At 47.4% G+C, this 19,965-nt stretch overlaps 1 protein-coding gene across 1 annotated transcript in view; it reads right to left on the bottom strand.

The window, feature by feature from the left end:
* LOC122939459 overlaps window positions 1–19,965 on the bottom strand; it is a 94,453-nt gene that overhangs the window by 22,403 nt on the left and 52,085 nt on the right. Inside the window, exons 6-8 of the mRNA XM_044295532.1 lie at window positions 15,750–15,871; window positions 11,888–12,053; window positions 10,818–10,907 (exon numbers count right to left, since the gene is read on the bottom strand). Coding sequence (XP_044151467.1) covers window positions 10,818–10,907; window positions 11,888–12,053; window positions 15,750–15,871 — 378 coding nt within the window. The remainder of the gene's footprint in view (window positions 1–10,817; window positions 10,908–11,887; window positions 12,054–15,749; window positions 15,872–19,965) is intronic.

Raw genomic sequence — 19,965 nt, 5'->3', positions numbered from 1 at the left:
TATGTAAAATGACACCCCAAAACACATTCCCCAACTTCTCCTGAGTACGGCGATACCAGATGTGTCACACTTTTTTGATGCCAAGGTGGGCAAAGGGGCACATATTCCAAAGAGCACCTTTTGGATTTCACCGGCCATTTTTTACACATTTTGATTGCAAAGTTCTTCTCACACATTTGGGCCCCTAAATTGCCAGGGCAGTATAACTACCCCACAAGTGACCCCATTTTGGAAAGAAGACACCCCAAGGTATTCCGTGAGGGGCACGGCGAGTTCCTAGAATTTTTTATTTTTTGTCGCAAGTTAGTGGAATATGAGACTTTGTAAGAAAAAAATAAAAATAAAAAATCATCATCATTTTCCGCTAACTTGTGACAAAAAATAAAAACTTCCATGAACTCACTATGCCCATCAGCGAATACCTTAGGGTGTCTACTTTCCAAAATGGGGTCATTTGTGGGGTGTTTCTACTGTTTGGGCATTGTAGAACCTCAGGAATCATGACAGGTGCTCAGAAAGTCAGAGCTGCTTCAAAAAGCGGAAATTCACATTTTTGTACCATAGTTTGTAAACGCTATAACTTTTACCCAAACCATTTTTTTTTTTTGCCCAAACATTTTTTTTTTATCAAAGACATGTAGAACTATAAATTTGGCGAAAAATTTATATATGGATGTCGTTTTTTTTGCAAAATTTTACAGCTGAAAGTGAAAAATGTCATTTTTTTGCAAAAAAATCGTTACATTTCGATTAATAACAAAAAAAGTAAAAATGTCAGCAGCAATGAAATACCACCAAATGAAAGCTCTATTAGTGAGAAGAAAAGGAGGTAAAATTCATTTGGGTGGTAAGTTGCATGACCGAGCGATAAACGGTGAAAGTAGTGTAGTGCCGAAGTGTAAAAAGTGGCCTGGTCATGAAGGGGGTTTCAGCTAGCGGGGCTGAGGGGGTTAAAGGCATACTATGTTTTTCTGCTTCTGTGAACACAATATATAACAGTTATATGACATCCAAACATGAAGTCACTGTAACTAACTCTGCTTTTGTCTTTACTGTATTAAGGTTATTGGCAGGTCTAGCTGTGTGAACACATAAGCTATATCAGCAGCCTAGGGCAGGTCTTAGCTGGCCAGCTCCAACCTTAATCGGATATCATGCACCACTTGAGATAAACACTTCTGAGCTAGAGGTGCAGAATCAATTGCAAAAACAGAAATGTTTTTTTCTAACACACTTGGTGACAACCTGTGCATATGGACGAACTGAGCATCAATCAGGTTCACCCCGGCCCCGCTGTCGATAAACACCTCAATCCCCACAGTTTTTGACTCTAGTGCCACCTCAGCAGTCCGGAAAAATCGGGTACTACCAGGCAAAGACATATGCACATTTTCTGACTCTCCTCTCACCCCTCCAAGAGTCAGATGGGAATTAAATGTCCCTCTTTTTTCTTTTTGCCGTTGAATGCATGGACATACTTTGATAAAATGTCCCTTCTGTCCGGAGGAAAAAAACACACTCCCTTACTATTACCAGTATGCTTAAAAGCGGATCCAGGGGTAGCTCCCCCTAATCGCAAAGGTTCGTCCCTAGTCATAAACCCAGGAGGAGCTTCATGATACATCATGTTAAAGTATGTCCTGGGAGTGGGGGCCTCTGGATCTCTCTCTCAGGCGTCTATCCATGCGTATAGCCAGAGACATAGCAGCTTCCAGAGACACTGGGGTTTCATGAAAGGCCAAAGCGTCCTTCAGCCGCTCTGATAACCCTTGACAAAACTGGCTACGGAGGGCAGGATCGTTCACTCCGTATCCGTTGCCCACCTACTAAACTCAGAGCAATAAATCTCAGTGGAACGATCACCCTGATGAAGGCCGCGCAGCTTGTTTTCGGCTAGAGAGGTCCGATCCAGATCATCATAGATTAGACCCAAAGCTTTGAAAAATTAATCTACTGACCGGAGAGACTGCGATCCAGTCGGCAGAGAAAAAGCCCATGACCGCGCATTTCCCTTAAGCAAGGAAATAACCACACGACTCGCTGTTTCTCATCCCCAGATGAGTGTGGACTCCGTAAACAAAATACATTTATCACGTCCCCCAGAAAATCTGTCCAGGATGGCAATTTTAGGCTCCAGATAGGCCTGATCTCCACCACTACCAACAGTCTGATCTCTGCATCTGCGAGACGGTCGTGCGGAGGTCAGCTACCTCCAAAGACAGCGTCCGGCCAGTGCAGCAATAGGATCCATGGCTGCACACAAACAAACATAAAATGACGGTTTTGGCAGTTTATAATGTCACGCTTCAGTTTGGGAGGGAAACACCACACCGAGCATAGGAGCGAAGGGAGGAACAGGGAATGAGGCCTGAGAATTAGGGAAGGAAAATGGACACCTCCTAGTGAAAACCCTAAGCAGAATCCTGTCTGACTACCAGTATGAACAGACCCCAGAGGTAGGCGAGTTAATACGCAGGAATACCTAGAGTCCTACCAAGCCCTATAGGACCCTGGTACTAATGGCAGGGACCAGACTACCTGTTCCTCCAAAAGGAAGGACGAACAGGAGTCTCCTTCAGGCCTAATACAAACAATAGGGATATGCAATACACAGAACCCAAACAAAATACTAAAGGAAAAGGAAATACTTAACTTCAAAGGAGCAATGGAAGCACCAGGAACTCCTCCGAGATCTAACCACAATCTATCCAAAGGTCCAAAGCGAAGCTATGAACCGCACAGCATTGTGGGAGAAGCAACTATAAATAGGGAAGGTTAAATGACCATAATAGCCACACCTGGGGAAAGAAGGTGCGGCAAGCACCAGAAACAGCATAGACGTCATTTGATCCAAACGGAAAACATGTCAGATCAAACCACGTGTTGCCAGTCTCAACGATCTCCTGCCACCTGTCGCGGGAACGTCCGTGACAGCAGCGTTCTTATACCTAACTACTGGAGATGCTGCCGCCGGCGAGTGTTCTTGCACTTTGTTGTGCTATCTTCTGGCATTGCTGACTCCTGAAAAACCTCAGCGTTTCGGAGCGGCCTGCCTGCATACGCTATACTCTGAGAGTGGCCTAGGTCCCTATACCTATTTCCTTGCCCAGCTCTCTGCAAGCCTACCTCAGTTAGAGGCACAGAAGGCCCCCCTGCGAACTTTGGTCAGTGTCGCTATGAGAGGCTTAAAAAGAAAAGGCTCTATTAGCAATCCCTGTTCTAAGCCGCCGTCTGAGGCCGAATCTCTACCAGACGAAATGCTTGGTCCTGATACTGTCCGTACTGAAGCTTAGTTGCATGCAAACTCTAATTTAGTTACAGAAATGCGCCTCAGCGCGGCGAAAAACATTGGAGGAAAACTCCAGATCACAACTCGCATGGAACTAGCCTCCTGAGCCTTCCCTTCCTCTCTTCGAAGGTTCAATGAGCCCTCCTCAAATACCATCACCTCACAAATTTCCCTCCTCCTCCACTAGCACAGAAATTCGAGGAGGTCCTGTCTGCTATCAACAACTGCCAGTCCATGTTGGTGTCTAAAGTGGATGAGCCAAAACATGACTTTGTCATCCTAAAGCATGGCCTGCATAAACTCAGGGAGCACGCCACTGAAACAGAGAGATGGATCTCAGACGTGGAAGATGTCCAAAGCCCGATCCCAACACAGATTGCAGAGCGGCAGCGACAGGCTTCCATGGACAAAATGGACAATCTGGAAAACAACGTCCATATAGTGGGCCTCCCTAACAAAAACTGAAGGGGCAGATGTTGTCACTTTCCTAGAGACTTGAGTTAAAAAGGCCTTTAACATTAAGCGGGCACATCGTGTACCACCCAGACCGGGACCACCCGTGGGACCCCCTAGACCTCCGCTAGCCAGACTTCTGCACTTTCATGACCAAGACACTATCCTGAGGGTGGCTATTGCGGCTATTGCCATCTGCCCCATAGAAATGAATAGGAGCATGGGCCGCGGCGGGATTAGCGCTTGGTGGTGGACGGACCCCGGGAAATCTGGGGTCCTCTGGCCACAGCGTTCCTTGCTCCGTTCTCGATATAGGTGCGGGTCCTAGCGATATCCCCCCATTGTCTAAGATGGGAATACCCCTTTAAAGGCGATGTTAGGTACCACAATAACAGGATCTCCTCGTGTTGAGATTTCCCGGTCTCCCTACGAAAGCAGCGCACGAGGCGAGATCGGCTCTCTGAGACAAGGGTTACCAATATGCAATGCTTTTCCCTGCAAAGCTGCGGGTCATAGATGGAGCAACCACCAGATTCTTTACTTCCCCTTCAGAAGCCCTGGCCTGGGCTGCAAGGATCAACACTTCGTCCCAACGCCCACTGACTTTTGTAACTATGCTAATACTGCAGTTCAGTTACTGTTTACTCGTTGCTGGTTTTCTTTCCTACATTTCCCCCTCACTGAGGGGACTTGGCTATCGGTACCCCGTGACTGTCATATAACTCTTTTGCCTTAACGTCCTTGCTTAGTTAGCTCAGTTCAGGGTCTAGGTCTGCACTCTGTTCAGTTAGGAGTAGTAGTGGCACAGGTGACAGCAGAGGGTTAAGAGTAGTAGTGGCACAAGTGACAGCAGAGGGTTAGGAGTAGTAGTGGCACAGTGACAGCAGAGGGTTAGGAGTAGTAGTGACACAGGTGACAGCAGAGGGTTAAGAGTAGTAGTGGCACAAGTCACAGCAGAGGGTTAAGAGTAGTAGTGGCACAAGTGACAACAGAGGGTTAGGAGTAGTAGTGGCACAGGTGACAGCAGAGGGTTAGGAGTAGTAGTGGCACAGGTGACAGCAGAGGGTTAGGAGTAGTAGTGGCACAGGTGACAGCAGAGGGTTAGGAGTAGTAGTGGCACAGGTGACAGCAGAGGGTTAGGAGTAGTAGTGACACAGGTGACAGCAGAGGGTTAGGAGTAGTAGTGGCACAGGTGACAGCAGAGGGTTAGGAGTAGTAGTGGCACAGGTGACAGCAGAGAGCTAGGAGTAGTAGTGGCACAGGTGACAGCAGAGGGTTAGGAGTAGTAGTGGCACAGGTGACAGCAGAGGGTTAGGAGTAGTAGTGACATAGGTGACAGCAGAGGGTTAGGAGTAGTAGTGGCACAGGTGACAGCAGAAGGTTAGTAGTAGTGACACAGGTGACAGCAGAGGGTTAGGAGTAGTAGTGACACAGGTGACAGCAGAGGGTTAGGAGTAGTAGTGACACAGGTGACAGCAGAGGGTTAGGAGTAGTAGTGGCACAGGTGACAGCAGAGGGTTAGGAGTAGTAGTGGCACAGGTGACAGCAGAGGGTTAGAAGTAGTAGTGACACAGGTGACAGCAGAGGGTTAGGAGTAGTAGTGCACAGGTGACAGCAGAGGGTTAGGAGTAGTAGTGGCACAGGTGACAGCAGAGGGTTAGGAGTAGTAGTGGCACAGGTGACAGCAGAGGGTTAGAAGTAGTAGTGACACAGGTGACAGCAGAGGGTTAGGAGTAGTAGTGGCACAGGTGACAGCAGAAGGTTAGTAGTAGTGACACAGGTGACAGCAGAGGGTTAGAAGTAGTAGTGACAGGTGACAGCAGAGGGTTAGGAGTAGTAGTGGCACAGTTGACAGCAGAGGGTTAGGAGTAGTAGTGACACAGGTGACAGCAGAGGGTTAGGAGTAGTAGTGGCACAGGTGACAGCAGAGGGTTAGGAGTAGTAGTGACACAGGTGACAGCAGAGGGTTAGGAGTAGTAGTGGCACAGGTGACAGCAGAGAGTTAGGAGTAGTAGTGGCACAGGTGACAGCAGAGGGTTAGGAGTAGTAGTGGCACAGGTGACAGCAGAGGGTTAGGAGGGTTAGGAGTAGTAGTGACACAGGTGACAGCAGAGGGTTAGGAGTAGTAGTGGCACAGGTGACAGCAGAGGGTTAGGAGTAGTAGTGACACAGGTGACAGCAGAGGGTAGGAGTAGTAGTGGCACAGGTGACAGCAGAGGGTTAGGAGTAGTAGTGACACGGGTGACATCAGAGGGTTAGGAGTAGTAGTGGCACAGGTGACAGCAGAGGGTTAGGAGTAGTAGTGGCACAGGTGACAGCAGAGGGTTAGGAGTAGTAGTGGCACAGGTGACAGCAGAGGGTTAGGGAGTAGTAGTGGCACAGGTGACAGCAGAGGGGTTAGGAGTAGTAGTGGCACAGGTGACAGCAGAAGGGTTAGGAGTAGTAGTGGCCACAGGTGACAGCAGGGGTAAGGAGTAGTAGTGGCACAGGTGACAGCAGAGGGTTAGGAGTAGTAATGGCACAGGTGACAGCAGAGGGTTAGGAGTAGTAGTGGCACAGGTGACAGCAGAGGGTTAGGAGTAGTAATGGCACAGGTGACAGCAGAGGGTTAGGAGTAGTAGTGGCACAGGTGACAGCAGAGGGTTAGGAGTAGTAGTGGCACAGGTGACAGCAGAGGGTTAGAGTATAGTGGCACAGGTGACAGCAGAGGGTTAGGAGTAGTAGTGACACGGGTGACAGCAGAGGGTTAGGATTAGTAGTGACCAGGTGACAGCAGAGGGTTAGGATTAGTAGTGGACACGGTGACAGCAGAGGGTTAGGAGTAGTCGTGACACAGGTGACAGCAGAGGGTTAGGATTAGTAGTGACACAGGTGACAGCAGAGGGTTAGGATAGTAGTGCACAGTGACAGCAGGGTTAGGAGTAGTAGTGACACAGGTACAGCAATGGTTAGTAGTAGTAGTGGCACAGGTGACAGCAGAGGGTTAGGAGTAGTAGTGGCACAGGTGACAGCAGAGGGTTAGGAGTGTAGTGGCACAGGTGACAGCAGAGGGTTAGAAGTAGTAGTGACACAGGTGACAAGCAGAGGGTTAGGAGTAGTAGTGGCACAGTTGACAGCAGAAGGTTAGTAGTAGGCACAGGTGACAGCAGAGGTTAGGAGATAGTAGTGACAGGTGACAGCAGAGGGTTAGGAGTAGTAGTGGCACAGGTGACAGCAGAGGGTTAGGAGTAGTAGTGACACAGGTGACAGCAGAGGGTTAGGAGTAGTAGTGGCACAGGTGACAGCAGAGGGTTAGGAGTAGTAGTGACACAGGTGACAGCAGAGGGTTAGGAGTAGTAGTGGCACAGGTGACAGCAGAGAGGTTAGGAGTAGTAGTGACACAGGTGACAGCAGAGGGTTAGGAGTAGTAGTGGCACAGGTGACAGCAGAGGGTTAGGAGTAGTAGTGACACAGGTGACAGCAGAGGGTAGGAGTAAGTAGTGACAAGGGCAGAAGGGTTAGAGGAGTAGTAGTGGCACAGGTGACAGCAGAGGGTTAGGAGTAGTAGTGGCACAGGTGACAGCAGAGGGTTGGGAGTAGTAGGGGCACAGGTGACAGCAGAGGGTTGGGAGTAGTAGTGGCACAGGTGACAGCAGAGGGTTGGGAGTAGTAGTGGCACAGGTGACAGCAGAGGGTTGGGAGTAGTAGTGGCACAGGTGACAGCAGAGGGTTGGGAGTAGTAGTGGCACAGGTGACAGCAGAGGGTTAGGAGTAGTAGTGGCACAGGTGACAGCAGAGGGTTAGGAGTAGTAGTGGCACAGGTGACAGCAGAGGGTTAGGAGTAGTAGTGGCACAGGTGACAGCAGAGGGTTAGGAGTAGTAGTGGCACAGGTGACAGCAGAGGGTTAGGAGTAGTAGTGGCACAGGTGACAGCAGAGGGTTAGGAGTAGTAGTGGCACAGGTGACAGCAGAGGGTTAGGAGTAGTAGTGGCACAGGTGACAGCAGAGGGTTAGGAGTAGTAGTGGCACAGGTGACAGCAGAGGGTTAGGAGTAGTAGTGGCACAGGTGACAGCAGAGGGTTAGGAGTAGTAGTGGCACAGGTGACAGCAGAGGGTTAGGAGTAGTATGGCACAGGTGACAGCAGAGGGTTAGGAAGTAGTAAGGTGACAGCAGAGGGTTAGGAGTAGTAGGTGAACGGGTGACAGCAGAGGGTTAGGATAGTAGGGCACAGGTGACAGCAGAGGGTTAGGAGTAGTAGTGACATGGGTGACAGCAGAGGGTTAGGAGTAGTAGTGACACAGGTGACAGCAGAGGGTTAGGATTAGTAGTGACACGGGTGACAGCAGAGGGTTAGGAGTAGTAGTGACACGGGTGACAGCAGAGGGTTAGGATAGTAGTGGCACACGGTGACAGCAGAGGGTTAGGAGTAGTAGTGACATGGGTGACAGCAGAGGGTTAGGAGTAGTAGTGACACAGGTGACAGCAGAGGGTTAGGAGTTAGTAGTGACACGGGTGACAGCAGAGGGTTAGGAGTAGTAGTGACACGGGTGACAGCAGAGGGTTAGGAGTAGTAGTGACACGGGTGACAGCAGAGGGTTAGGAGTAGTAGTGGCACAGGTGACAGCAGAGGGTTAGGAGTAGTAGTGGCATGGGTGACAGCAGAGGGTTAGGAGTAGTAGTGACCAGATGACAGCAGAGGGTTGGATAGTAGTGACACGGGTGACAGCAGAGGTTAGGAGTAGTAGTGACATGGGTGACAGCAGAGGGTTAGGAGTAGTAGTGACACAGGTGACAGCAGAGGGTTAGGATTAGTAGTGACACGGGTGACAGCAGAGGGTTAGGAGTAGTAGTGACACGGGTGACAGCAGAGGGTTAGGAGTAGTAGTGGCACAGGTGACAGCAGAGGGTTAGGAGTAGTAGTGACACAGGTGACAGCAGCGGGTTAGGACTTAGTAGTGACACGGGTGACAGCAGAGGGTTAGGAGTAGTAGTGACACGGGTGACAGCAGAGGGTTAGGAGTAGTAGTGACACGGGTGACAGCAGAGGGTTAGGAGTAGTAGTGACACGGGTGACAGCAGAGAGTTAGGAGTAGTAGTGACACAGGTGACAGCAGAGGGTTAGGAGTAGTAGTGGCACAGGTGACAGCAGAGGGTTAGGAGTAGTAGTGACACAGGTGACAGCAGAGGGTTAGGAGTAGTAGTGACACAGGTGACAGCAGAGGGTTAGGAGTAGTAGTGGCACAGGTGACAGCAGAGGGTTAGGAGTAGTAGTGACACAGGTGACAGCAGAGGGTTAGGAGTAGTAGTGGCACAGGTGACAGCAGAGGGTTAGGAGTAGTAGTGGCACAGGTGACAGCAGAGGGTTAGGAGTAGTAGTGGCACAGGTGACAGCAGAGGGTTAGGAGTAGTAGTGGCACAGGTGACAGCAGAGGGTTAGGAGTAGTAGTGGCACAGGTGACAGCAGAGGGTTAGGAGTAGTAGTGGCACAGGTGACAGCAGAGGGTTAGGAGTAGTAGTGGCACAGGTGACAGCAGAGGGTTAGGAGTAGTAGTGGCACAGGTGACAGCAGAGGGTTAGGGGTAGTAGTGGCACAGGTGACAGCAGGGGGTTAGGAGTAGTAGTGGCACAGGTGACAGCAGAGGGTTAGGAGTAGTAATGGCACAGGTGACAGCAGAGGGTAAGGAGTAGTAGTGGCACAGGTGACAGCAGAGGGTTAGGAGTAGTAATGGCACAGGTGACAGCAGAGGGTTAGGAGTAGTAGTGGCACAGGTGACAGCAGAGGGTTAGGAGTAGTCGTGGCACAGGTGACAGCAGAGGGTTAGGAGTAGTAGTGGCACAGGTGACAGCAGGGGGTTAGGAGTAGTAGTGACACGGGTGACAGCAGGGGATGGTGTGATGGGGCAGTCAGATGAAAGGTTGATAGTGAGCTTGGGGAATGGTAGAAGCTTTCTTTAGGATGGTGAGTCTGCATGTGACTGCTGGGGGTTATGGGGGCACAATGTGAATGGAGAGCCTGCATGTGACTGCTGGGGAAAATGGGGGGACAAGCTTCTGACAACTTTAGGGGGTGTGGAGGATAGAGAGAAACCTAGACTGTGTCGGCAGAACCATAGTATAGGGCTTCTGCTATACAAAACCCTATATGCTAATACAAAGTGTCCTCACAAGTTTGATACAGTACGGACACGCTGGATGTCTTCTTCATGAGCCTCTGTGAACCGCCACTGCTGTAGGAATCTTTGGAGACACCATGTATGGATGAGAGGGAGACTGACGGTTATTGGTTTGTTCTTGTGATTATTTTGCTTATTGTCTTTTTTTTCTTTCTTGGAAATAATAAATAAGCCTTTATATATATGATATGTGCGGTAGGAAGAATTTTTTAAACATTTTGATCAAGTCTTCGGAGGTTTTGATAACTTCTAAATCCAGGAACAAGATATAATCTACACCAATTTCTGAAGCAAATCTTAGACCCAATGCATTTTCATTTAGAACTGACACCAGTTCAAGTAAGTATAGTGTAGTAGAGTACCAAACCAACGAGACGCCATCTATGTATGCTTGGCTTCTATACTCTGAGAGAACAGCCGAGATCTAGATCAGCATGTGAAGGAGAAGACTGGCTCTGCACTGGTGGAAGAAAAAGAAAAAGGGCTTGATGACGAGAGGACCCCACTCAAAAATATCTAGAGCCATCATGAGTAAGTCTCAGATTGTGACCTCCTCTGAATCTCTCAGTCTGTCACAACATCCATAAAATGGTTAATGTTGGCAAAGTCACCAGCAGGAAGAAATGTATCAGCCATAGGACAAAATTGTGTAACCGGTCCTTTGCCTTCTGGTTGACAAGCTTCATTTTCTAATTCCTTCAGGGCCAAACATTCTTGGTTGTTCTAGAGCCATTTCCAAGAAATGCTGCCTATTGTGTTTTTTAGTACACCCGGAGACTGACCCAGGGCTTGTTTTATTACTATTACATGAGGATTAGTGGAGCAGCAATATGACGGGTGTCTATGACTGTCGGACAGGAGATATGGTATGTACGGGGGACAGCTTGTACTGTGTGTTAGAAGACTCTATATATCATCTCACCAGGCTTCTCACTGTTTGACATTTGATGCTCTTTCCTCCATGTGATGCCCGTGGCTCTTTATTCCACGTGGTCCCTGCATGGAGGCGGTCCTGAGGATAAAGCATGGAGCGTGAGATATGACCTGGTTATTAATACTTGTACAGCACTAGACAAGGGTAAGACTGCTCCCTGCACAGCGAGGTCCAGACTCAAGTCACATACAAATATAACCCATGTCTTGACCATAACCCTTGTCATCACACCTTCTTGTCAAGTTCTGTAAGCTTATCACACCGTTTTCTCCCATAATCCTTGTCCGACTTTTCTCGTAACCCTTGTCATCATCGTCTTGACCTGTAACCCATGTCATCACATCATCTTGTCCCGTGACCCATGTCATCACACCACCTTGTGATGACAAGTGTTACAGGACAAGGTGGTGTGATGGCATGGGTGACAGGACAAGGTGGTGTGATGGCATGGGTGACAGGACAAGGTGGTGTGATGACATGGGTGACAGGACAAGGTGGTGTGATGACATGGGTGACAGGACAAGGTGGTGTGATGGCATGGGTGACAGGACAAGGTGGTGTGATGGCATGGGTGACAGGACAAGGTGGTGTGATGACATGGGTGACAGGACAAGGTGGTGTGATGGCATGGGTGACAGGACAAGGTGGTGTGATGGCATGGGTGACAGGACAAGGTGGTGTGATGACATGGGTGACAGGACAAGGTGGTGTGATGGCAAGGATTACAGAACATCACTTTTTTCCATTCCTGTAACCCTCGTCATCACAAGGTCTTGTCCCATAACCCTTGTCATCACACCATTTTGTCACACCATCTGGTCCCGTGTCATCACACCGACTTGTCCTGTACCCATGTCATTACACCCATAACCTTGTCCTCGCACCATCTTGTCATGTGACCCCTGTAATCACACCGACTTGTCCTGTACCCATGTCATCACACCACCTTCTCCTGTAATCCTGGCCATAAAACTGCACACAGTTTAACCTCCATTATTGTTGCACCATACGATCTGCTAATGTCATGCATCAGTATCATCGACAGGAGACCAGCTTACCATCAGGCGATCAGTCCACTGCTGCAGCCAGTCCTCACATATTTTCCTCAGAGCTTCTCTGCTATTTCTTGTCTCATCCCAATTGTCCCAGGAACGACACTTCTTGGCAATAAACCCATGGGGGTCATAGACACCAAATTCATGGAACAGCGCAATGAACCTTCCCCTGCAGAAACAACATGGTGTGATTGCAGCTCAATATTTCATACCACATGGACAGACGTGAGAGAGGCTGAAGCTCACTCAGTCAATCTAAAACCTAAGGAACAGAGCAGCTCTAAGAAAGAGGGATCTGCCTGGCTCACCCTAAAGGTAGCAACCGATTATGGCTCTGCCAATACAAATGGTGCATCTCCATCCACAAGAACTGCACACCCTCACCTTACAAAGTGGGATTCATCTTTTTCATCATTTTATAGCATCGTTTTTTTAGAGATGCATACAAGAATGTGAAGACAAATGTTACTGAATAACATATAGGGTCATACCACGGGCTATAAGACTGAGGTATGGGGGGCTGAGAAACATGAATGTGATAATGAATAATGAGAGTATTGGCAGAGGTGAGGAAGCTCATACATGGTTCTTCTTATGGGTCATAAATCTACACTGAAGACCTCAACTTGGGTTGGGAGTAGTGATGTCCTCAGTAGATGTTCTGGATGTGAGTAGTGATGTCCTCAGTAGATGTTCTGGATGTGAGTAGTGATGTCCTCAGTCGATGTTCTGGATGTGAGTAGTGATGTCCTCAGTCGATGTTCTGGATGTGAGTAGTGATGTCCTCAGTCGATGTTCTGGATGTGAGTAGTGATGTCCCCAGTAGATGTTCTGGATGTGAGTGGTGATGTCCTCAGTAGATGTTTTGGATGTGAGTAGTGATGTCCTCAGTAGATGTTCTGGATGTGAGTAGTGATGTCCTCAGTAGATGTTCTGGATGTGAGTGGTGATGTCCTCAGTAGATGTTCTGGATGTGAGTGGTGATGTCCTCAGTAGATGTTCTGGATGTGAGTAGTGATGTCCTCAGTAGATGTTCTGGATGTGAGTAGTGATGTCCTCAGTAGATGTTCTGGATGTGAGTAGTGATGTCCTCAGTAGATGTTCTGGATGTGAGTGGTGATGTCCTCAGTAGATGTTCTGGATGTGAGTAGTGATGTCCTCAGTAGATGTTCTGGATGTGAGTAGTGATGTCCGCAGTAGATGTTCTGGATGTGAGTGGTGATGTCCTCAGTAGATGTTCTGGATGTGAGTAGTGATGTCCTCAGTAGATGTTCTGGATGTGAGTAGTGATGTCCTCAGTAGATGTTCTGGATGTGAGTAGTGATGTCCTCAGTAGATGTTCTGGATGTGAGTGGTGATGTCCTCAGTAGATGTTCTGGATGTGAGTAGTGATGTCCTCAGTAGATGTTCTGGATGTGAGTAGTGATGTCCTCAGTAAATGTTCTGGATGTGAGTGGTGATGTCCTCAGTAGATGTTCTGGATGTGAGTAGTGATGTCCTCAGTAGATGTTCTGGATGTGAGTAGTGATGTCCTCAGTAGATGTTCTGGATGTGAATAGTGATGTCCTCAGTAGATGTTCTGGATGTGAGTAGTGATGTCCTCAGTAGATGTTCTGGATGTGAGTAGTGATGTCCTCAGTAGATGTTCTGGATGTGAGTAGTGATGTCCTCAGTAGATGTTCTGGATGTGAATAGTGATGTCCTCAGTAGATGTTCTGGATGTGAGTAGTGATGTCCTCAGTAGATGTTCTGGATGTGAGTAGTGATGTCCTCAGTAGATGTTCTGGATGTGAGTGGTGATGTCCTCAGTAGATGTTCTGGATGTGAGTAGTGATGTCCTCAGTAGATGTTCTGGATGTGAGTAGTGATGTCCGCAGTAGATGTTCTGGATGTGAGTGGTGATGTCCTCAGTAGATGTTCTGGATGTGAGTAGTGATGTCCTCAGTAGATGTTCTGGATGTGAGTAGTGATGTCCTCAGTAGATGTTCTGGATGTGAGTAGTGATGTCCTCAGTAGATGTTCTGGATGTGAGTGGTGATGTCCTCAGTAGATGTTCTGGATGTGAGTAGTGATGTCCTCAGTAGATGTTCTGGATGTGAGTAGTGATGTCCTCAGTAGATGTTCTGGATGTGAGTGGTGATGTCCTCAGTAGATGTTCTGGATGTGAGTAGTGATGTCCTCAGTAGATGTTCTGGATGTGAGTAGTGATGTCCTCAGTAGATGTTCTGGATGTGAATAGTGATGTCCTCAGTAGATGTTCTGGATGTGAGTAGTGATGTCCTCAGTAGATGTTCTGGATGTGAGTAGTGATGTCCTCAGTAGATGTTCTGGATGTGAGTAGTGATGTCCTCAGTAGATGTTCTGGATGTGAATAGTGATGTCCTCAGTAGATGTTCTGGATGTGAGTAGTGATGTCCTCAGTAGATGTTCTGGATGTGAGTAGTGATGTCCTCAGTAGATGTTCTGGATGTGAGTGGTGATGTCCTCAGTAGATGTTCTGGATGTGAGTAGTGATGTCCTCAGTAGATGTTCTGGATGTGAGTAGTGATGTCCTCAGTAGATGTTCTGGATGTGAGTAGTGATGTCCTCAGTAGATGTTCTGGATGTGAGTAGTGATGTCCTCAGTAGATGTTCTGGATGTGAGTAGTGATGTCCTCAGTAGATGTTCTGGATGTGAATAGTGATGTCCTCAGTAGATGTTCTGGATGTGAGTAGTGATGTCCTCAGTAGATGTTCTGGATGTGAGTAGTGATGTCCTCAGTAGATGTTCTGGATGTGAATAGTGATGTCCTCAGTAGATGTTCTGGATGTGAGTAGTGATGTCCTCAGTAGATGTTCTGGATGTGAGTAGTGATGTCCTCAGTAGATGTTCTGGATGTGAGTGGTGATGTCCTCAGTAGATGTTCTGGATGTGAGTAGTGATGTCCTCAGTAGATGTTCTGGATGTGAGTGGTGATGTCCTCAGTAGATGTTCTGGATGTGAGTAGTGATGTCCTCAGTAGATGTTCTGGATGTGAATAGTGATGTCCTCAGTAGATGTTCTGGATGTGAGTAGTGATGTCCTCAGTAGATGTTCTGGATGTGAGTAGTGATGTCCTCAGTAGATACTTTTTGTGAGAGATGATGTTATCAGTTAATATTCTGGTTCAGAGAAAAGATGTCCCCAGTAGATACACTTGCTTTAAAAACCGATGCTGAGCCGAAGTGTAAAGGTTGTGGTTGTAAGTACTTATGTCCTGCATAGATGTTGTCATTGTGAGAAATTACCGTATGTCCTCAGTAAATGTTCTGGTTTGGAGACGTGATGTCCACAGTTGTGAGATGTAAATTCCTAGTTAGATGTCCTGTTTGTGAGAAGTTAGGTCATTGGTAGATGTTCTGTATGTGAAAAGTGATGTCTGAAATAGATGTTCTGGTTGGGAGAATAGGCGACCTCTGTAGATGTTATGGTCAGAAGTGATGAGCACATTAAATGTTCTGGTTGTGAGAAGTAATGTCCTCAGTAGACGTTCTGGTTGTGACAACTGATGCCCTCATTAGATGTTCTTGAAGGAAAGCAGAAGTCATGACTCATGGCTGTAGGTGGTTTCAGTTGGTGATGAGTCTGTCTGGGGTTCTTACAGTAGTTTGTAGATCTATGTCAGCCTCTAGATGGTTCTGCATTATCCAGAATTTCACTCTGAAGATCTGCTGGTTTGCAAATGTTTTGATGAGATCCTTTGTTTTCTCATTCACTTCTAACTTGTGCCTGTATTGTGTGGATTTATGGGTTGCAAATCTGCCAGTGATCACTTTTTGATCTACCTCAGGTACCCTGTGATTGGATAAGTGTAGAGGAGGGGCATACATCTGTGTGCACACCTACCTATGTGGGTCCTGAAGCTGCACACACATCACCAAAAGCTCCACAATCAGCTCTTTTCTTGCCTGGGACAGATCATTCATGAAGCGGAGACAGTGCCAGACAAACTCCTGGCCCTCAATCACCTGGAAAGAGAAACAGAGTGATCCCCAACCCCTCCACGTGACCTGCTAGTGAGGAAGTACCAGAATGATGGTCACTGTGCTGCTGGGTGCACACTGGATGTCTTGCTCTACAGCTGTGGGCCCAGAGACATCGCTCTACACAGAATGCATTCTACATTATGTGGATTTTCGTGTGACAGACGGGTTTGGACCAACAGGTTGCATATTTATGTGTAAAGACATCAGGGCTGGTTCATTCTACTGCTCTACAGTTTTCTAGACAGCAGACTTGGGCAAAGACAGATGTCTGAAGTGTGCAGAAGGTGAACATCAGCTGGACCCTCAACGGATGGGAAACCTCCACCAGGGTTTATTAAGATCCGGGTGTGCCAGGGATAAGCATTTTGTGATTTAAGATTAAAGAATTTTGGATAAAAATGGGATGTTCAAGTATGAGAGGCTGCGGTAAAAGTGTCTGGGTTATTATTTTAGTATTTGGGTGTCAGGAATAGTGAGTTTGGGTTGGAATTGAAGAATTATGGTATATGAGGTCAGGATTGGAATTAAAAAGATTGTTAGAAAGACTGGGGAGGATCACAGTGAAGGATTAGGGAGGATCACAGTGAAGGATTGAGGAGGATTATGAAGGATTAGGGAGGATCACAGTGAAGGATTGGGAAGGATCACAGTGAAGGATTAGGGAGGATCACAGTGAAGGATTGGGAAGGATCACAGTGAAGGATTAAGGAGGATTAAGAAGGATCACAGTGAAGGATTAAGGAGGATCACAGTAAAGGATTGGGGAGGATCACAGTTAAGGATTAAGGAGGATTAGCAAGTATCACAGTGAAGGATTAGGGAGGATCACAGTGAAGGATTAGGGAGGATCACAGTGAAGGATTGAGGAGGATTGTGAAGGATTAGGGAAGATCACAGTGAAGGATTAGGGATGATCACAGTGAAGGATTAAGGAGAATTAGGAAGGATCACAGTGAAGGATTGGGGAGGATCACAGTGAAGGATTAAGGAGGATTAGCAAGGATCACAGTGAAGGATTAGGGGGATCACAGTGAAGGATTGAGGAGGATTAGCAAGGATCACAGTGAAGGATTAGGGGGATCACAGTGAAGGATTGAGGAGGATTGTGAAGGATTAGGGAGAATCACAGTGAAGGATTAGGAAGGATCACACTGAAGGATTAAGGAGGATTAGGAAGGATCACAGTGAAGTATTGGGGAGGATCACAGTGAAGGATTAAGGAGGATTAGCAAGGATCACAGTGAAGGATTAGGGGGATCACAGTGATGGATTGAGGAGGATTGTGAAGGATTAGGGAGGATCACAGTGAAGGATTAGGGAGAATCACAGTGAAGGATTAGGGAGGATCACAGTGAAGGATTAGGGAGGATCACAGTGAAGGATTAGGGAGGATCACAGTGAAGGATTAGGGAGGATCACAGTGAAGGATTGAGGAGGATTGTGAAGGATTAGGGAAGATCACAGTGAAGGATTAGGGAGGATCACAGTGAAGGATTAGGGAGGATCACAGTGAAGGATTAGGGAGGATCACAGTGAAGGATTAGGATTAGGGAGGATCACAGTGAAGGATTAGGGAGGATCACAGTGAGGATTAGGGAGGATCACAGTGAAGGATTAGGAGGATCACAGTGAAGGATTAGGGAGGATCACAGTGAAGGATTAGGGAGGATCACAGTGAAGGATTGAGGAGGATTGTGAAGGATTAGGGAAGATCACAGTGAAGGATTAGGGATGATCACAGTGAAGGATTTTGGAGGATTAGGAAGGATCACAGTGAAGGATTGGGGAGGATCACAGTGAAGGATTAAGGAGGATTAGCAAGGATCACAGTGAAGGATTAGGGGGATCACAGTGAAGGATTGAGGAGGATTAGCAAGGATCACAGTGAAGGATTAGGGGGATCACAGTGAAGGATTGAGGAGGATTGTGAAGGATTAGGGAGGATCAAAGTGAAGGATTAGGAAGGATCACACTGAAGGATTAAGGAGGATTAGGAAGGATCACAGTGAAGTATTGGGGAGGATCACAGTGAAGGATTAAGGAGGATTAGCAAGGATCACAGTGAAGGATTAGGGGGATCACAGTGAAGGATTGAGGAGGATTGTAAAGGATTAGGGAGGATCACAGTGAAGGATTAGGGAGGATCACAGTGAAGGATTAGGGAGGATTAGCAAGGATCACAGTGAAGGATTGAGGAGGATTGTGAAGGATTAGGGAAGATCACAGTGAATTATTAGGGAGGATCACAGTGAAGGATTAAGGAGGATTAGCAAGGATCACAGTGAAGGATTATGGGGATCACAGTGAAGGATTAAGGAGGATTAGCAAGGATCACAGTGAAGGATTATGGGGATCACAGTGAAGGATTGAGGAGGATTGTGAAGGATTAGGGAGGATCACAGAGAAGGATTATGGAGGATCACAGAGAAGGATTATGGAGGATCACAGTGAAGGATTATGGAGGATCACAGTGAAGGATTAGGGAGAATCACAGTGAAGGATTAGGAAGGATCACAGTGAAGGATTAGGGAGGATCACAGTGAAGGATTAGGGAGGATCACAGTGAAGGATTAGGGAGATCACAGTGAAGGATTAGGGAGGATCACAGTGAAGGATTAGGGAGGATCACAGTGAAGGATTAGGGAGGATCACAGTGAAGGATTAGGGAGGATCACAGTGAAGGATTAGGAAGGATCACAGTGAAGGATTAGGAAGGATCACAGTGAAGGATTGGGGAGGATTAGCAAGGACCACAGTGAAGGACTAAGGAGGATTAGCAAGGATAACAGTGAAGGATTAGGGGGATCACAGTGAAGGATTGAGGAGGATTGTGAAGGATTAGGGAGAATCACAGTGAAGGATTAGGAAGGATCACATTGAAGGATTAGGGAGGATCACAGTGAAGGATTAGGGAGGATCACAGTGAAGGATTAGGGAGGATCACAGTGAAGGATTAGGGAGGATCACAGTGAAGGATTAGGAAGGATCACAGTGAAGGATTGGGGAGGATTAGCAAGGACCACAGTGAAGGACTAAGGAGGATTAGCAAGGATAACAGTGAAGGATTAGGGGGATCACAGTGAAGGATTGAGGAGGATTGTGAAGGATTAGGGAGGATGACAGTGAAGGATTAGGGAGGATCGCAGTGAAGGATTAGGGAGGATCGCAGTGCAGGATTAGGGAGGATCACAGTGCAGGATTAGGGAGGATCACAGTGCAGGATTAGGGAGGATCACAGTGCAGGATTGAGGAGGATTATGATGGATTGAGGAGGGTCACAGTGAAGGATTAGGGAAGATCACAGTGAAGGATTAGGGAGGATCACAGTGAAGGATTAGGGAAGATCACAGTGAAGGATTAGGGAGGATCACAGTGAAGGATTAGGGAGGATCACAGTGAAGGATTGAGGAGGATAATGAAGGATTAGGGAGGGTCACAGTGAAGGATTAGGGAAGATCACAGTGAAGGATTAAGGAGGATCACAGTGAAGGATTAAGAAAGGATCACAGTGAAGGATTAAGAAAGGATCACAGTGAAGGATTAAGGAGGATTAGGGAGGATCACAGTGAAGGGTTCAGGAGGATTATGAAGGATTAGGGAGGATCACAATGAAGGATTGGGGAGGATCACAATGAAGGATTGAGGAGGATTATGAAGGATTAGGGAGGATCACAGTGAAGGAGGATTAGGGAAAATCACAGTGAAGGATTGAGGAGGATTATGAAGGATTAGGGAGGATAACAGTGAAGGATTGGGGAAGATCACAATGACGGATTATGGAGGATCACAGTGAAGGATTGAAGAGGGTTATGAAGGATTAGAGAGGATCACAGTGAAGGATTGAGGTGGAATATGAAGGATTAGGAAGGATCACAGTGAAGGGTTAGGGAAGATCACAGTGAAGGATTGAGGAGGATTATGAAGGATTAGGGAGGATCGCAGTGCAGGATTAGGGAGGATCACAGTGCAGGATTAGGGAGGATCACAGTGCAGGATTAGGGAGGATCACAGTGCAGGATTAGGGAGGATCACAGTGCAGGATTGAGGAGGATTATGATGGATTGAGGAGGGTCACA

Source organism: Bufo gargarizans, chromosome 5, assembly GCF_014858855.1.
Source record: "Bufo gargarizans isolate SCDJY-AF-19 chromosome 5, ASM1485885v1, whole genome shotgun sequence".
Lineage (NCBI taxonomy): Eukaryota > Metazoa > Chordata > Amphibia > Anura > Bufonidae > Bufo > Bufo gargarizans.
The sequence above is the reverse complement of the archived record's forward strand: the minus strand, read 5'-3'. Positions and strand labels throughout refer to the sequence as shown.